At 29.6% G+C, this 15,967-nt stretch overlaps 1 protein-coding gene across 2 annotated transcripts; it reads left to right on the top strand.

The window, feature by feature from the left end:
* Window positions 1–502: 502 nt before the first annotated feature.
* On the top strand, window positions 503–15,889 carry LOC100883835 (uncharacterized). 2 transcript variants are annotated; one of them, XM_003700610.3, is made up of 7 exons: window positions 503–836; window positions 5,335–5,569; window positions 11,708–11,849; window positions 13,117–13,428; window positions 14,019–14,169; window positions 14,689–14,963; window positions 15,268–15,889. In XM_003700610.3, the coding sequence occupies exons 2-7, from the start codon at window positions 5,361–5,363 to the stop codon at window positions 15,478–15,480; spliced, it is 1,302 nt and encodes a 433-aa protein (XP_003700658.1). In that variant the 5' UTR covers window positions 503–836; window positions 5,335–5,360; the 3' UTR covers window positions 15,481–15,889. The 2 variants fall into 2 exon arrangements, with proteins under 2 accessions (XP_003700658.1, XP_012134770.1); XM_012279380.2 differs by lacking the exons at window positions 503–836; window positions 5,335–5,569 and adding an exon at window positions 11,586–11,606.
* Window positions 15,890–15,967: the final 78 nt, after the last annotated feature.

The following is a 15,967-nucleotide window of genomic DNA, read 5'->3' as shown; positions in this document are numbered from 1 at the left end:
CCAATTGTATAATTTTATAGTTCAGAAACCTTTGACTGCCAAGAAACAGAACCTTGATAATTTAGAAACTTACATTCTTCAAATTTAAGAATTGTCAACTCTTAGAAATCCGTTCCTATAAAAATACAAAAGTTCAAAAACTTGAAAATAAAATATCAAATTCGATAACAATCCTGAGCCTTAAAATTATAGGAATTCACTCAAAAACCTTCAAAATAAAAATATCATTAAAATTCCCAACCACACCCAGCTCCCACATATGAAATTGTCCACAATCAGATTTTACCTCAAAGATACCTAAACGCATAACAAATTATCATACATTACTTCGTTCTTACTATAACAATAATACGATACATTGAAAATCAATACGATGAATGATTGAACTTGTTAATTTCACAGGCATACTTATACAAAGAAAAGTTTCCCGCGTTTACGTAAGCCGTAAGAGCGATCTTCGGAGGGGAAGTTGGCTGTTGCAAGAAACTGCTCGCTTTCGGATGGACAGTCTTCATTCAGCTTCTGAACGAGCCGGCAGGGATTAGTTTTCTTCTGGTGCATCGTTCTCATTGTCACTGACGTCTAACGTATATTTATCTTCGCCACGCGCAACTTGTGCTCTATCGTTACTCGCTGCTTATCACGAAACGATTTTAATTATTCAACAATTTTCTGTCTGTGAAGAATATCTGTCATTCTTCGTTATCGGAATTTAAGTTATTAAGTTTACGAATATCTCTTCAGACTTTACGAATATCTCAGACGATCGACGAGTTTACGGTGTTACAAAAGTTCGGATATTCGTCTGAGAAGAATCGCTTAAAATTTTGAGAGATGTAAGTATCAAGTTAGTGGATGTTTCGATATAATTTTGAATACTGATTGCGTCAGATTTATCGGACACGCGTGTGATTAGGGACGTGCATTTAACGTGTGTCATTGTTTTTTTGAATTCTTTCGACGAGATACAAGTTTTAATGATTTTTTAAACCTCTTAATGAACTTCGATAACGCTTGTTTTATAAACTTCGTTAATTTTTCTATGTAACGTTATCTTGTTGAATATTTTATAATGTAGGAAATCATTTTTGCTGGCAAGTGAATTTTTATTCTGATTAGTGATAGAAGTGTGAAAACAATCGTATGTAGGACGACGTTGCTATCACTTGTTTCCTATATTTTATGGACTGTGGAAATACACTACTAGTTAAAAGTGTGGGTTCCACTGATAGAGTTATTATGTGTAATTTTGGTAATTAGTTTACCTTTGATTATCTTGTTGTCTGACATGTTTACGATGTTTTGGTTAATATTTTCCTGTCTTTTACGTTTTACCCTTGCTTAGTCTTCTTTCTGGAAATAAGTACAGTTATGTTTATAATGTAGTGTATACTCGAGGACAAACTAAGCTTCCTTTAGAAGAATACACTTGTAAAGGGAATTTTTAAATCTCCAAGTTTTAGTACTTTTGGCTCCTAAATTTTCAAGTTTTTGTATTTGTAAATTTTTCAATTTTTGTACTTTTGAAATTTTCTTAACTACCCAAATTTGCGAATATCTCTATTCGTTAATTTCTGAATCACCAAAGATCTTTAAATTCCTAGATCTCAAAATTTTAGATTTATCAAATTTCGAGGCTCACACATTGTTTCATCTTTAAATCCGAAGGTCTACATATTTGTAGAACCTCATACATTCTAGGTCCTGAAATTTTTAAATTTCTAAATTTCTAGGTCTTCAAATCTGTAGATTCTTAAATTTTTAAGTTCCTGAAAATTCTGGAACTCCAAATTTATAAATGTTTCTATAGTTACAGCCCCAAGTCTTCAAATGCTCGAATCTCAAGGTCTCCAGATCACTAGATCCTCAAATCTGTAGAATTGTGAACTTCTAGATCCCCACAAATTTTGGTCCCCCAAAATTATAAATGCTTCTAACGTTACATCTCCTAATCCTCAAATCCCTAAATCTCAATGTCCCCAAATTTCTTAGTCCTGAAATCTTTAGATCCCCAAATTTGTAGATTCCTAAACTTCTAGATCCCCAAAAATTCTGGCGTCCCAAAATAAATTTCTGTACTGTATCTCCAATATTTTCTACATCTCCAAATTTTCAAATCTCCAAAATTCACAGATTTCCAAATTCGCAGACTTGTAAATCTTCACATCTCCAAATCACAACGTCTCAAAACGTTTCTAACTTGAAATTCCAACGTCACCAAATATCTAGAACCCCAAATTTTTCGGTCGTGCCAAAGACACGTGCAAAAACATTTTCACTACTACATTTTGTAATTTAACTCTTTGAGGCACAGGATTTCAGATCAAAAATAGACCCATATTGCACAGGAATTTTATTGGGTTTTAAATGAAACAAAACTGGTATATTTTTATTAATAAAGGTAGAACATTATGTAAAAATATAACAAAATAGTAACAATTAATTAAATTTTTAAGAATATACAACATAAACAATAAAGAAAAATTGTTTTCTGTATTACTCCACAAGTTGTATGGTTGGACAAATGAAATCCCACTATACTTTCATCATTTGCAAACAAATTTAACCATTGATTTATATTACAAAAATCGTTACTCGCTTATGAAGAACTAATTTTTATAGAAATTAACTTACCTCTGTGATTTCTAAGATGGAACTAAGAAAAAAATTTGAGTGCAATTAACCTTCCGTTTATAACAATTGCTCAGTCGGTAATTGCATGTTGAATGTTGCTAACACAATGAATACATTTGTAACATTATTTGAAAACATTACCAACTGCTTTACGTAAATAAGGCGAAATATAAACCTATGCACATGCAGCTACTGCAAGATTTCTTGCAGTAGGGACTAAAAATGGTGGGACTAAAAATGTCCCACCATGCCGTGAAATACATCAAAAAGGCGGGACACTTTTAATCCCACCGTGCCCCAAAGAGTTAAAGGCGTAAGAAAAGTTTAATACGTCTCTAATCAAATTTCATTCTGTTATTTTAAACACAAACATTTTCTATTTGCAATTTATACAAATATTCTATATAGAACATAAGTACTCTTCAATGAGTCTTTAACTTTTGAAGTTTATAATACAGTGATTCGCAGCAAGGTTAATGTCGAGGTTAACCTTATCGAATTAAGATGGACATAACTCTTCCTGAATTTTGCAATATATAAATCTTTTTATTCGAGATTTTTTCAGAAAAAAATAGAGTACATATAAAATCAAGCTGGGTGTTTTCTGTATACTATATATATGTATAATAATTATACAATAAAAATTTCGACAGACATATATGAAGGTTATTAAAATCGATGCAGTCGTTCCTCATCTGTTCAATTACTGTCATTTTTTTAATATCTAGTGAAAGATAATAATAATGTACATTTATGTAATATATTTAATGTCTTGCGTGGAAATAATTCTTTGGAAATTATTTTTGTGAACAAAAACAGTTATTTGCAACATTGATTTTATTTGTAAATGTAGAACTTAACTTATTCGGTAGAATGATTCTCTTCACTTTCAATAGAAACAATAAGAGTAGGTAACTTGATGCAGTTCATATAAAATAATAATAAAAGAAATGACATTTCTAATAGTACAGAGTTCTGTCATCAATTAATTAACAATTGTATCGTTAGATTTACAAATAAGAAATTAATGAGCTTCATCTTAACATGAAAATCCATTAAATTAAAATACACTTATTAAATTTCCACTTGAGACAAATAATAATACACTAAATATCATACCACATATGTAACAATTATTTTTTAATAAATATTCTCTTATACACTCTACACCCAGTGTGCTCAGTAATATTAATACTTTATATTTATATTAATTTGAAAACTTTGATATTAATTATTGCCGGTACATTTTCTTACGATGAGGATGTTATATTACAAATCAATTAATAAACGTTTCTTTTAAACATTTCTAAGCTCACCTAACAGACTATTTTCCTCTAATTCGTCTGACTATTTTTTAGCTAATCATTCTAGATAAACTCTGCAAATTTCTGCTGGATGAATCGAAGAAATTCAATATCATACAGAATTTTGTTAAAAATTATTATTCAACTATCTACAATTGTACAGTTTAACTGACGTGTTTGCCATATAAAAAAGAAAAACAATTTCGAATGTAATTAAAATTGCAAATAACCCTACTGTGATCACGATTAGAAATACAGCCTAAGCTATCACGTGAAATGTTACTTGGCTTCAAATTAAAAAGAAACCATGCATGTCAAGCAAAGAAATTATACCATCTATGTTACTTCAGGGTAGAAAAAGAGAACGAATCAGTTTCTAAAACCAAGTATAACATAATCGATTTAATATCATAAGAAATAAATATTAATTTTAAATATAATAAACGGGGTAATATTATTGAATATAATTGATAAAATTTTATCGATGTATACTCGATGTGTACATATAATTTTTTGCAAATTATATTAAGTCATAATGTTTTAAATAATTACCAATGATTGCACTTCCGATTTTTTTATTTATTATACGGAAGAAATGGAATGATCAATCCCTTCTTGCAATGTGTTGTAGAAATGCTACACAAAATAATATATTACGAAATTTTTTTATAATGTAAAACAAATTGTTCATTTCATTATCAATGAAATTATCGAAACGTAATTATATTTTTCACACAACGTTACGAATTACCCTTATTATTTAAATGGTTAAAATATCACAAATTCGTCTATTACTAGTTTCCTACATTAAATTTCAAAAGTCTTTTTTCATAATTAAAAAAATCCTGAATACATCAATCATTGAGGTGGTAAAAATAAATTTTACTGTAGTTTCCAAACAAGTAAATTTATCCGGTAATATTAACTCAGCAATCAGCACAGCTAACAAATGTAGCAATCATATAAATATTGCAATGAAAGAATTAATAAAATAAAAATATAAATATATATACGAAAGTTTATTTGATCCCATTTCGGTCATACTTTTCCTATTAGTTTAATATAATTTAATTTTAACTTTAATTTTCGGAAGAGTCGATATCTTTCATTCATCTATTATGCAAAAATTTATTATTTCTGCAACTAATAGGTAATGTACCTTTACGTTCACATATAGCTCTCTAACAAAAATTAGTAACGACAATAATAATGTATCAAGGTTTATTACTCGTTCCGAATCACCCAGTGCATTAAGAATTCGATCAACTCGACATTACCCGGTTCACCTGGAAACTTACGCAAGCCAGCAATTTCAGCATTCTTTTAAAATTGCCAAAGCAAGTCGAGGTTCTATCGCAAAAACGTCCTATCGCTTCATTAACTTTATTTTCCATAGATTTGAAGGGGTTTCCTGTCGACAATATGCCAAGCAGTAAAACCAGAATTGCCATAATCGGTGGTGGTGTGGCCGGATTAGTGGTTGCTCGCCATGCAGCCACCAGGTTAGACACGTACAGTGTCACATTATTTGAACAAACCGATCAGATTGGCGGAACATGGGTCTATACGGACGAAACCGATGTCGACAAACATGGATTACCTGTTCATAGCAGCATGTATAAGAATCTGAGGTTAGCAACAAGTTATTTATCCTTCTTCAATTGTATCTTTAATTAAAACTACCAAAGTGGTTAAATGACCGCTTTGCAGACTTCTTATTTATACCCTTTGCATTCGCAGATTTATTTTGCTATTTAACACTAGATTGCCTAAGGCAGTCATTTTGACTGCTTTTCAATTTCAATGAGAAAAACAATTGTGTATAGAATAACACAGCTTCTTAGAATTTTGTGACTTTTTGTACAACATATAAATGCGTTTATTAATAATTGTAGTTACCTCCACCCTCCTTCATTTCCGGTATATATATATGTGTTATACCTATATTGCCCCAAAGCAGTCAAAATGAATCAAAGTTTCAGTCTTTCTAGTGTTAAAATGTCCTCTTAGAGGAAATTATCGAGTGCAAAGGGTTATGAACATTTTCAAAATTTTCTTGAAATATCTATTGATTTTTATGAAGATAACGTGTATATTTATCTAGGTCTTATTGTTCAGTTGTTCTTATTACAATTTTATATTTAACTTTAAAGTAAGTAAACATTACTCTGGTGGATTTTATGTTAACTCAATTGTAAATAGGGAAAAATGTACCCAGATGTATCGTGGACATGGATTGTCAGCTCTTTTTCTCTGGGAAAAACTATGACCAAACTTTGCGACTAACTGTAATAAAAAATATATTGAATTGGCTAAAAATTATGTTAGTAGATGATATAAATTTTGCTCGCGTAACCTAAGATGACTTATGAAGTTTAAATTTGTCAATTCAAATTTTACCATAGAAAAATGATAAAAAATTGTGGAATTTTGTTGGGGTATCAGAAATGTGGTACCTTCATGTAGTATATCTTCTTTAAGCAGCATACGATAGCATGACACTAAATACTATTATACTAATTATACTATTATTACAATACTATTATACTATAAAGTATAATACGATACCTTACACACATTAATTATAAACGTTTTAATAATTATTTTGAAGATTGATTTTGTGATAGTACTTGAAACAATTAACACAACGATTAACATCAAAATGAAGTTCCCAGCAAATTTCTAATTCTTAATTACAGAAATTATTAAGCTTTTGTCAAAATACACATGTAGTAACATTTGTTCAGATAAAAAACCACTGCACACATTAAATATTTAGTTTCTGATAGTACTTTTGTATAGAACTATTACAATGATTCTTTACGTACAAATGACACAGTTATCCTTGATATTACAGCAATAAACAGACGTACAGTCGACGTTAATGAATTATGTACTCGATAACGTCTGATAACTACTCAAGCAACAAATTTTCGATGTACTAACTAAAGAAAAAGGAGTGCACTTATCTTCCTCGAAGAGCAACAATACTCGTGATACACTTTTACTTTGTGAACGTCATCGGGTGAATGAAAGAATCGTGGTTCGATAACTGGACGTAATAACAATGAACATATGAAGTCATTCGAAGAACTTAAAAATTAAAGATATATAGAGAATATCATTGTAATTTTCTCTGTGTGTACAGTGACGGGCTTACGTATTTTGTTGCCTCCTGCAACAAATAGTATATTTGTTAATAGAAAAGTTTTGTACACTGATGCTTAGCTGAAGTGTAACGTGTTTGTTTGCAAATTGTGTGTAGTAGTAGCGGTCGATCATAAATTACTAAGTTTCTAAATTTATAAATTCGTAAATTTTCAAATTTCCAAATTTTTAAATTTCTAAATTTCTAAATTCCTAAATTTCAAAATCTCCAAATTTCAGAATTTCTAAATTTTCAAATTTCCAATTTTCAGGTAGTCAAGTTTTAAAATCCTCAAATACCCAAATTTCCCTAACTTTCAGATTTTTATATTTCCAAAATTACAAATTTAAAAATTTCTAAACTTCAAAATTTCCAAATTTCTAGATTTATATATTCCCAAATTTTTATATTCTTAGGTTCCTAGATTACTAGATTCTTGGATTCCTGGATCCCTAGATCCATAGATCCATAGATCCATAGATCCCTAGATCCCTAGATTCTTAAATTATTAGATCATTAGATTTGTAAATTCCTAGATTTGTAGATTCTTAAATTTTTAGATTCCTAGATTCCTAAATCGCTAGATTCCTAGATTCCTAGATTCCTAGAACTCTAGATCCCTAGATCCCTAGATCCTTAAATTATTAGATCATTAGATTTATAGATTCCTAGATTTCTAGATTCTTAAATTATTAGATCATTAGATTTATAGATTCCTAGATTTCTAAATTCTTAAATTTTTAGATTCCTAGATTCTTAAATTTTTAGATTCCTAGATTCCTAAATTCCTAGATTCCTAGATTCCTAGATTCCTAGATTCCTAGATTCCTAGATTCCTAGATCCCTAGATAACTAGATCCCTAGATCCCTAGATTCCTAGATCCCTAGATTCCTACATTATTAGATTATAAGATTATTAGATTTGTAGATTCCTAGATTTCTAGATGCCTTAATTTTTAGATTCTTAGGTTCCTAGGTTCCTAGATTCCTAAATACTTAAATTCCTAGATTTATAAATGTCTAAAGTCCTACATCGCTAAATAACTAAATTTCTAAAATTCAAAACTCCCACATATCTAAACAAGTATGACCCGAGTACCTAAACACCAGAATTCATAATACTCCAAATTCCCAATTTCCCCAAATCCCGTTGCTCACACCCTCTCATTACTATACCGATTTTACCTAATCTCCAATATCGTTTCTTCCCAAGTGCACTTCAGTTTTTCGTTATTTATCACTCTCCTAAAGTTCTTCCTCCATTAAAAAAACGTCAGAGCTCAGTAAATACCTTTCGCAATTGGGATAATTCGTCTCCATAAAATGTAGGACGTTCAGTAATCTTTGTTTACGTGTCATTTGTAAGTATGTATAGTGATGACGATGGTTGAATTCTACTCAGTCTAGTCGGTTGCGATAAACTGCTGACACGTGATACGCTCCTTGACATAGTAACGAAATGTGATCGTTTTTATTAACAGATTCCGGAAACGCTAAAAGAGTTCGATGCTTGGTCAATAAATTGCTCGATCGCATGACAAATAGGAAGCTGAACCGAAATTCGTTTGTTTTGCGCAAGAATAGCGTCATTTTCATTGGCAAATGTTTGATAAGCATTACAATAATATTTGCAAGATAACAATCGGTGTTATGAAACGTAGAAAACTTTCTGGAACTTTGTTTTTAATGTGGTCATAATGAAACAGTGATGTCGATATTGTATGATATGATAAATTGCCATTTTTCACTGTTTTTTGTAAATGTAAGCGTAGTCATCGAAGGCAGCGATTCTGCCTTAGAGGTTGACCTTAATGCAATGTTGCAAAAAGGAATCATAATGATTCAGAAGGGGAAGGTCGCCTAAAAGTATCGTCAATGTGTATAGGAAATGGCGAAATATACAATTTTATATGGTGTGTGAGGGATCTTTAAAGTTATTGAAGGAAAATGATGCTGGAAGGATTATTAGATATTTTTATCGGAATTTCAGATGGAGGAGATATGCATATACGTACACAGCTGAAAACTATAATAGAATTTTATTTTCTGATTCCAACTAAATTCGTTGATCAAAATGATATTCAATGTTGCACTTCAATTTATTATATTAAACTAGTATATTTAACTTCAATTTGTTATGTTAAATTAGTACATTTCACTACAATTTGTTATGTTACATTAGTACATTTAACCTCAATATATTATATTAACACTTTGCCCTAGAATATCGCGTCACACTCGTGACGCACCTTGTAGTTCATGCATGACAAATCTGACTCATAATTTCGTAACTGAATTTTGCGTTCAATTCTGATTATATTCTTTACAATCAATCATCATTGAATACATAACGTGATTAACTTTCAATTTTCTTTATTTGTCTTCAAGTTGTAGCAAAAATTAGTGAACTGTGAATGACACAATTGCCTTCCAAAGTTTAAGTTAAGGGGTTAAGTTAGTACATCCAACTTCAATTTGTTCTGTTAAACTAATATATTCAACTTCAACTTATTATATTAAATTAGTACATACAATTTTAATTTGTTATTTTTAACTTGTATATTCAAATTCAATTTGTTATGTTAAATTAGTACATTTAACTCCAATTTGTTATGTTATATTAGTACATTTAACTTCAATCTATTATATTAAATTAGTACATCCAACTTGAGTTTGTTATATTAAACTTGTATATTCAAATTCGATTTGTTATATTAAACTAGTGTATTCAACTTCAATTTGTTATATTAAACTTGTACATTTAACTTGAATTTATCATATTAAATTAGTACATCCAACTTGAATTTGTTATATTAAACTTGTATATTCAAATTCGATTTGTTATATTAAACTAGTGTATTCAAGTTCAATTTGATATGTTAAACTTATACATTGAACTTCATTTTATTACATTAAATTAATACATCCAACTTCAATTTGTTATATTAAACTTGTACATTTAACTTGAATTTATCATATTAAATTAGTACATCCAACTTGAATTTGTTATATTAAACTTGTGTATTCAAATTCGATTTGTTATATTAAACTAGTGTATTCAAGTTCAATTTGATATGTAAAACTTGTACACTGAACTTCATTTTATTACATTAAATTAATACATCCAACTTCAATTTGTTATATTAAACTTGTACATTTAACTTGAATTTATCATATTAAATTAGTACATCCAACTTCAATTTGTTATATTAAACTAGTACATCCATCTTCAATTTGTTATATTCAACTACTATATCCAGCTTGTAGAAATCAAATTTCAAAGTTTTTTGCATAAAAGATTATTTTAGTCCTTTCAAATTCTATTATATTATTATATTGTGGACGTATCACTTTATTCTACGTATATTCGTTATGTTGTAAATTAATAGATTAAGTGTTGATTTAAGCATCTAATGTACGTAACCAGAAGGTCATAGAAGATAAGGGCAAATACTTTGACCATTGAATTGTACTTCATACACGGTGTTCACGTTTTTCTTGTAAACATGTGAAAAAAATGGAACATGTTTTATTTACTGCTTTACTAACTTTTCGCATTCAACATAAGATACAATTTTTTATATTTGCAACATTCTTCGAGAAATATAACCTTCAATTTTCTGAATGGATATTGTTCTTTGCACGAATCGATTTTTTGGAATAATTCGCTGAAAAGGGTATTCAGGTATAATGAAAAATACAAATGATGTTATAACGTTAAAAATAAATTAAAGATTCATGAGATATTTTAATAATGAAATATTTCATACAAAAATTGATAACATCATATCACTTTTTTTACTTATACTTTTTTACGCGGAATATTCCAAAGAATCATGCAAACAAAATACAATTTTCCTAAGACAATTAAACTATGCACTCCTTCAAACTTATTACAAAAATAAGAAAATTTCATTACGTTGATCATGAGAAGATAGTAAAATTTCTTCTTCCTTATTTTTTCCAAAATATTCATAACTGCTGCCGTTGCCATAAACACCCCAAATAGCATAGCATAAATAAAATACAAAAATAAAATTTTCACAAAAATATTGAAACCACCCCATATTCCTAATTTAAAAATCTTTAAACATCATTTAAGTATCCACAATTACAAGCAAAATGAAAACTAGAATTTTCCAAGTACACTTGTTCACTCAAAACCTAAAAAATCTTTATTTCGATAACACGATATTTTTCCACTGATATTTCGTACACGATTATGGTTATTTGCTGGGTATGCTACGGTTGCAATATTGCTAAAGGTTAAAGAAAGCATCATTATCCATTAAATTATGCACATATTACTTATTGCGCATATGAAGCTCGATAACATAAATCATAAGTCAGTTAATGTTATTTTATATTATCTGCGGTACTCTTGCATTTTGTAATCACTCTATCAACGTAATTAGCATTGCGATTATGCAAGTTGATATATCAAACGATAATAGATCAAATTATTATTAATTTTAAATTAAAAGTACAGTATTCCATTTGGTGTTCCATGGTTGATTTAGGTAAAGGCAATTAACTTTAATAGGTTGACTAATAAGTTGAAAATACAATTGTTGCAACGTTTGATATTTAACGTTTAATTATTCATTCAACTTTATTGCAGAACAAATCTCCCCCGAGAAATAATGCAAATACCTGATTTTCCAATGAAGCATGATGAAGGGCCGTCGTTTGTTCATCACAGCGTGATTCGAGAGTACCTCGGGGATTATGCAAAACATTTTAACCTGTACCCTCATATAAAGGTAAAATTTAATCTAAAATTCAATTCAAACGTATACAGATAAAATTAAAATTTCTGTGCAATTTTCATAAAAAATAAGATGCTAGAACTTATTTTTTAAAGTTGTGCCACAATAAGTAAATTTGAAATTTAGAAATTTGGGATTTGGAAATTTAAAGGTTTAAGGTTTCAAGTTTTACCCTTTGTATAGTTGAAACTTTGGTTTTTTCAAAAATTTGAAATTCGAAAATTTGAGCAGTTGGAAGTTTAAAAATCTGGGAATTTGTGCAGTTCAAAATTTGGGAATATAAGAATTTAAAATTGTGAGGTTTGCGCTATTAGAAATTCATGAATTTAGGAATTTTAGGGATTTAGAGACTTAGGGATTTAAGGGTTTGGGGATTTAGGGGTTTAGGGATTTAGGGATTTAGGGATTTAGGAATTTAGGGATTTAGGGATTTAGGGATTTAGGGATTTAGGGATTTAGGGATTTAGGGATTTAGGGATTTAGGGATTTAGGAATTTAGGGATTTAGGGATTTAGGGATTTAGGGATTTAGGAATTTAGGGATTTAGGGATTTAGGGATTTAGGAATTTAGGAATTTAGGAATTTAGGAATTTAGGAATTTAGGAATTTAGGAATTTAGGAATTTTGACATTCCGAAATTTTGAGATTTACGAATTTTGAGATTTTTTCAAATTTTGAGATTTAGAAGTTTAGAAATTTACAAACTTAGAACTTCGAAAATTTGGAAATTTGAATGTTTAGAGATTTAGAAGTTCGAAAATTTGCAAATTGGGGTATTTCAAAATCTATTATAGTTCTTCGAAAATTTATATACAATATCTGTCACGATTTTCAATCATCTCAACAGTGATTATTTTTACACATATTGTACCTTATTCTTTTCTTATCTAAGAAAGTATGCAATTATGTTTAAATAGAAGCAGTACATTTGCATTCTTTCAAGTTATATTTTTATATTTATATTCTCTAGAAGAATACTATAACGTATTTTTATATCATTCAATATTTTTTTTGTTTAAATCTACCTCGAACCAAATGCAGACAATAACTATAAACGAATTTCATTTGCGCAAATCGTTTTGTATACATATACTTATCCTTTTAGCACATAAAACTATTCGTAAAATTAGATAATCAATTTTCAATCATTTTTATTTCAAAGAAAAATAATATACAAATTGCAAAATGATAAAATATTCTTTTTAATGTACGTTATGAATATTAATTTATTCACTTATTTTAAGTCAATATTAATTTTCAGTTAAATACACTGGTAAAACACGTGGAGCCAGAAAAATTGCCAAACGACCAAGTAATATGGATGGTCACTTACCAGGACTTGGAAAGCAAAGTAGAAACAACTAAAACGTTCGACGCTGTGGTCTTGTGTAATGGTCATTACACTGTAGGTCATATTCCACACATTCCTGGTATTGAAAGTTTCCCTGGCGAATGTATACATAGTCATCAGTACAGGATACCGGAAGTGTACGCCAGAAAGAAAGTCTGCATCCTCGGTGCATCTTGGTCTGGTATCGATATCGCTCTTGAGCTCTCGCAATATGCAGAAAAGGTACACAAAATATTGCACAAAACAAATTCCTATTTCTTCTATTTTATCATTTTTATTTTCCTTAATTTTGCAAATAGAACGTTTTAAAACGTTTCTGTAATCAACTTGAAGCTCAATGAAGCTTATGTATGAAAAGTAAATACTTATTATCTTTTACGAATAAATTACTCGCAATTAATTTATCACAAAATGTTTTTATCATGTTTATAAATTAATGAGTCCATTTGTGCTGTTTACAGAAAATATAGATATAAAAATATTGTAATTCTTCTCTGCTATAAATTCCACCTAATTTCAATTAATATAGTATAATAGAATTAATTAATACTAATTTTTTTATTCAACTAAACATTGAACTTGCACAAATTACTTCCTGTAGAAAAATAATTATTAAACAGCGTAACCTTTTAAGCACAAAGTCAAATTTCTTTGACACAAGAAGCTGAAAAAAACTAAAAGAAATGTTACACTTAAGAAAAATATTAAACTTAATTATATTATGTGACAAATAATTAGGACCATTAATATTTTATTATAATAAACACTTTTATAAGAGTTGTATTTTAACTAAGAATTGTTTAATGTCGCAGATATATTTAAGCCACAATTTACCGGATCCGGTGGATTCAAGAATATTGAAACACACGGAAGAAAGGCCCGGAATCGAATCGATCCAAGGAAACATTTTCATCTTCCGTGATGGTTCCACGGCCGAAGTAGACAGCTTCATATATTGCACCGGTAAAATGACTTGATCTCCTTCGTACATATAAGTGCTTGAGGTATCCCAAAATTAATTATACATAAGTAAATGAGCATTGTCAGGGCCCTGTCGAATTCCCTTCAGGCCTGAAGTAAACAAAGAAACATCTAATTCACTTTCTCTGCTGAGAGTCGTATACCAACATAAATATCTCTATCACATACTTTTGGATCATTAAAAATATTAATACACGATTTTATTCTTTTTTTTGATGAACTAAAACATTATTATTACATGCAACGAGGTCCAAAGTCATTAAAGTTGATAAAATTTTATTTCATTTCTTCAGTTTTTTATAATAGATCTTGAACATATTTAAATTAAAATGTCGTTTAAAAATAATTTAATGCTAGTTTGTTTTTAATTAAATTTAATCCAACAGAGAAAGTAAAGTTTTGGATCTTACTACAGTTGAAGAATGGAGTTAGTCCATCGGTAGGACCCTGACCTTTGAAATCAAGTGTTAATTAATACTAAAATTGCAATGACCTTTCTAGGCTATAAATTCACGTATCCCTTTGTGTCAGCTAAAGTTGGAATAACAACGACTGACAATCACGTCGAGCCAATGTACAAGCACCTGATACACACCGATTACCCGAATTTATTTGTAATGGGTCTACCAGGACTTGTCATTCCTTTCCCCATGTTTCATCTGCAGGCTCAATATATCTTGGGTATTCTTGAGGGTCGCGTTCGGTTACCTTCTTGCGAGAAGATGCGCCAAGAATACGAAGCTGAGAAAAAGGCTCTCCTCGATCAGGGTATTCCGGTACGTATAATATATAAATTACATCTTGATTATCACTAGAGCACGCGTAGAAGACTTGTATAAATATTTGATTCTCATGTGACGCAATATTATTTGTAAAAGATCAAGATGTTTAACAAAGATCATATTCAAGATATTTACCAATGAAGATTTCATTTTTAATTTATAAGCAGTGTCAAAACTTTGTTCTTGAAATCTTGAAAACTAAAGCTAAACAACAGTAAAGAGTAAAGAGTACAAAGCGTACAAACAGTAAAGTTTTTCAGAATTTTGTCCAATATATAAAATTATGTTCTTTTTACAGCTCAGGCATATTAGTAAGCTAAAGGACAGACAATGGGCATATTACGATGAAATTGCTGCAGCTGCAAATATCCCAAGTCTCCCGCCAGTAATCCGAAAAATTTACGAACACACAAATCAACTACGGGAGATGGACATCGTCACTTATAAGAATTACCAATATCGTGTAATTGACGATGAAAACTTTGTAGTGTGTTGTTGTAAACCTTGTTAGGGCTTAAAAGCAAAGATCAGATAGGAATACTTTGTACTTCAAAATGTTTGAACCGAAACTGTTCGAAGTTTGCAATTGTTTTGCGTTCAGCGATAAGGATATCGTTTGTATCTTCCGTTCTATTAAATACAAGAACGCTAATACATTTCATGTGAGATGTATGGGGACACAAGTTTAAAAGTAAACATCGTATCAAGATTGAAATACATATGATTATAATGTGCGTTTCTTGACATATAAAATCTAGTTTTGTGTCGTATTACAATTTTGAACTGTGTAGTTCAAACAAATGTAGGGAACGCATCAATTGTGTGGGAATTTTGATTATGTTACGACTTTATGAAAATTAGTCGAAATAAATAATTTACAGAGTTGTAATTATAAATTAAATATACTTATTCTACTCAGACAGATTTTTATGTGTTTTAATACTCTCCTATTTTTAATTTAACAGGACTAACAAATTTTAGTAACAAATTACTTTAAT

This window comes from Megachile rotundata, chromosome 1 (genome assembly GCF_050947335.1).
Source record: "Megachile rotundata isolate GNS110a chromosome 1, iyMegRotu1, whole genome shotgun sequence".
In the NCBI taxonomy this organism is placed as follows: domain Eukaryota; kingdom Metazoa; phylum Arthropoda; class Insecta; order Hymenoptera; family Megachilidae; genus Megachile; species Megachile rotundata.
The sequence above is the reverse complement of the archived record's forward strand: the minus strand, read 5'-3'. Positions and strand labels throughout refer to the sequence as shown.

What these genes read in the sequence shown, in the direction of transcription:
- LOC100883835 (XM_003700610.3), top strand. Translation starts at nt 5,361, where the DNA reads ATGCCAAGCAGTAAAACCAGAATTGCCATAATCGGTGGTGGTGTGGCC. An exon ending in AGCATGTATAAGAATCTGAG is followed by an intron (nt 5,570 to 11,707) that starts GTTAGCAACAAG and finishes ACTTTATTGCAG; the next exon opens with AACAAATCTCCCCCGAGAAA. An exon ending in TCTCGCAATATGCAGAAAAG is followed by an intron (nt 13,429 to 14,018) that starts GTACACAAAATA and finishes TTAATGTCGCAG; the next exon opens with ATATATTTAAGCCACAATTT.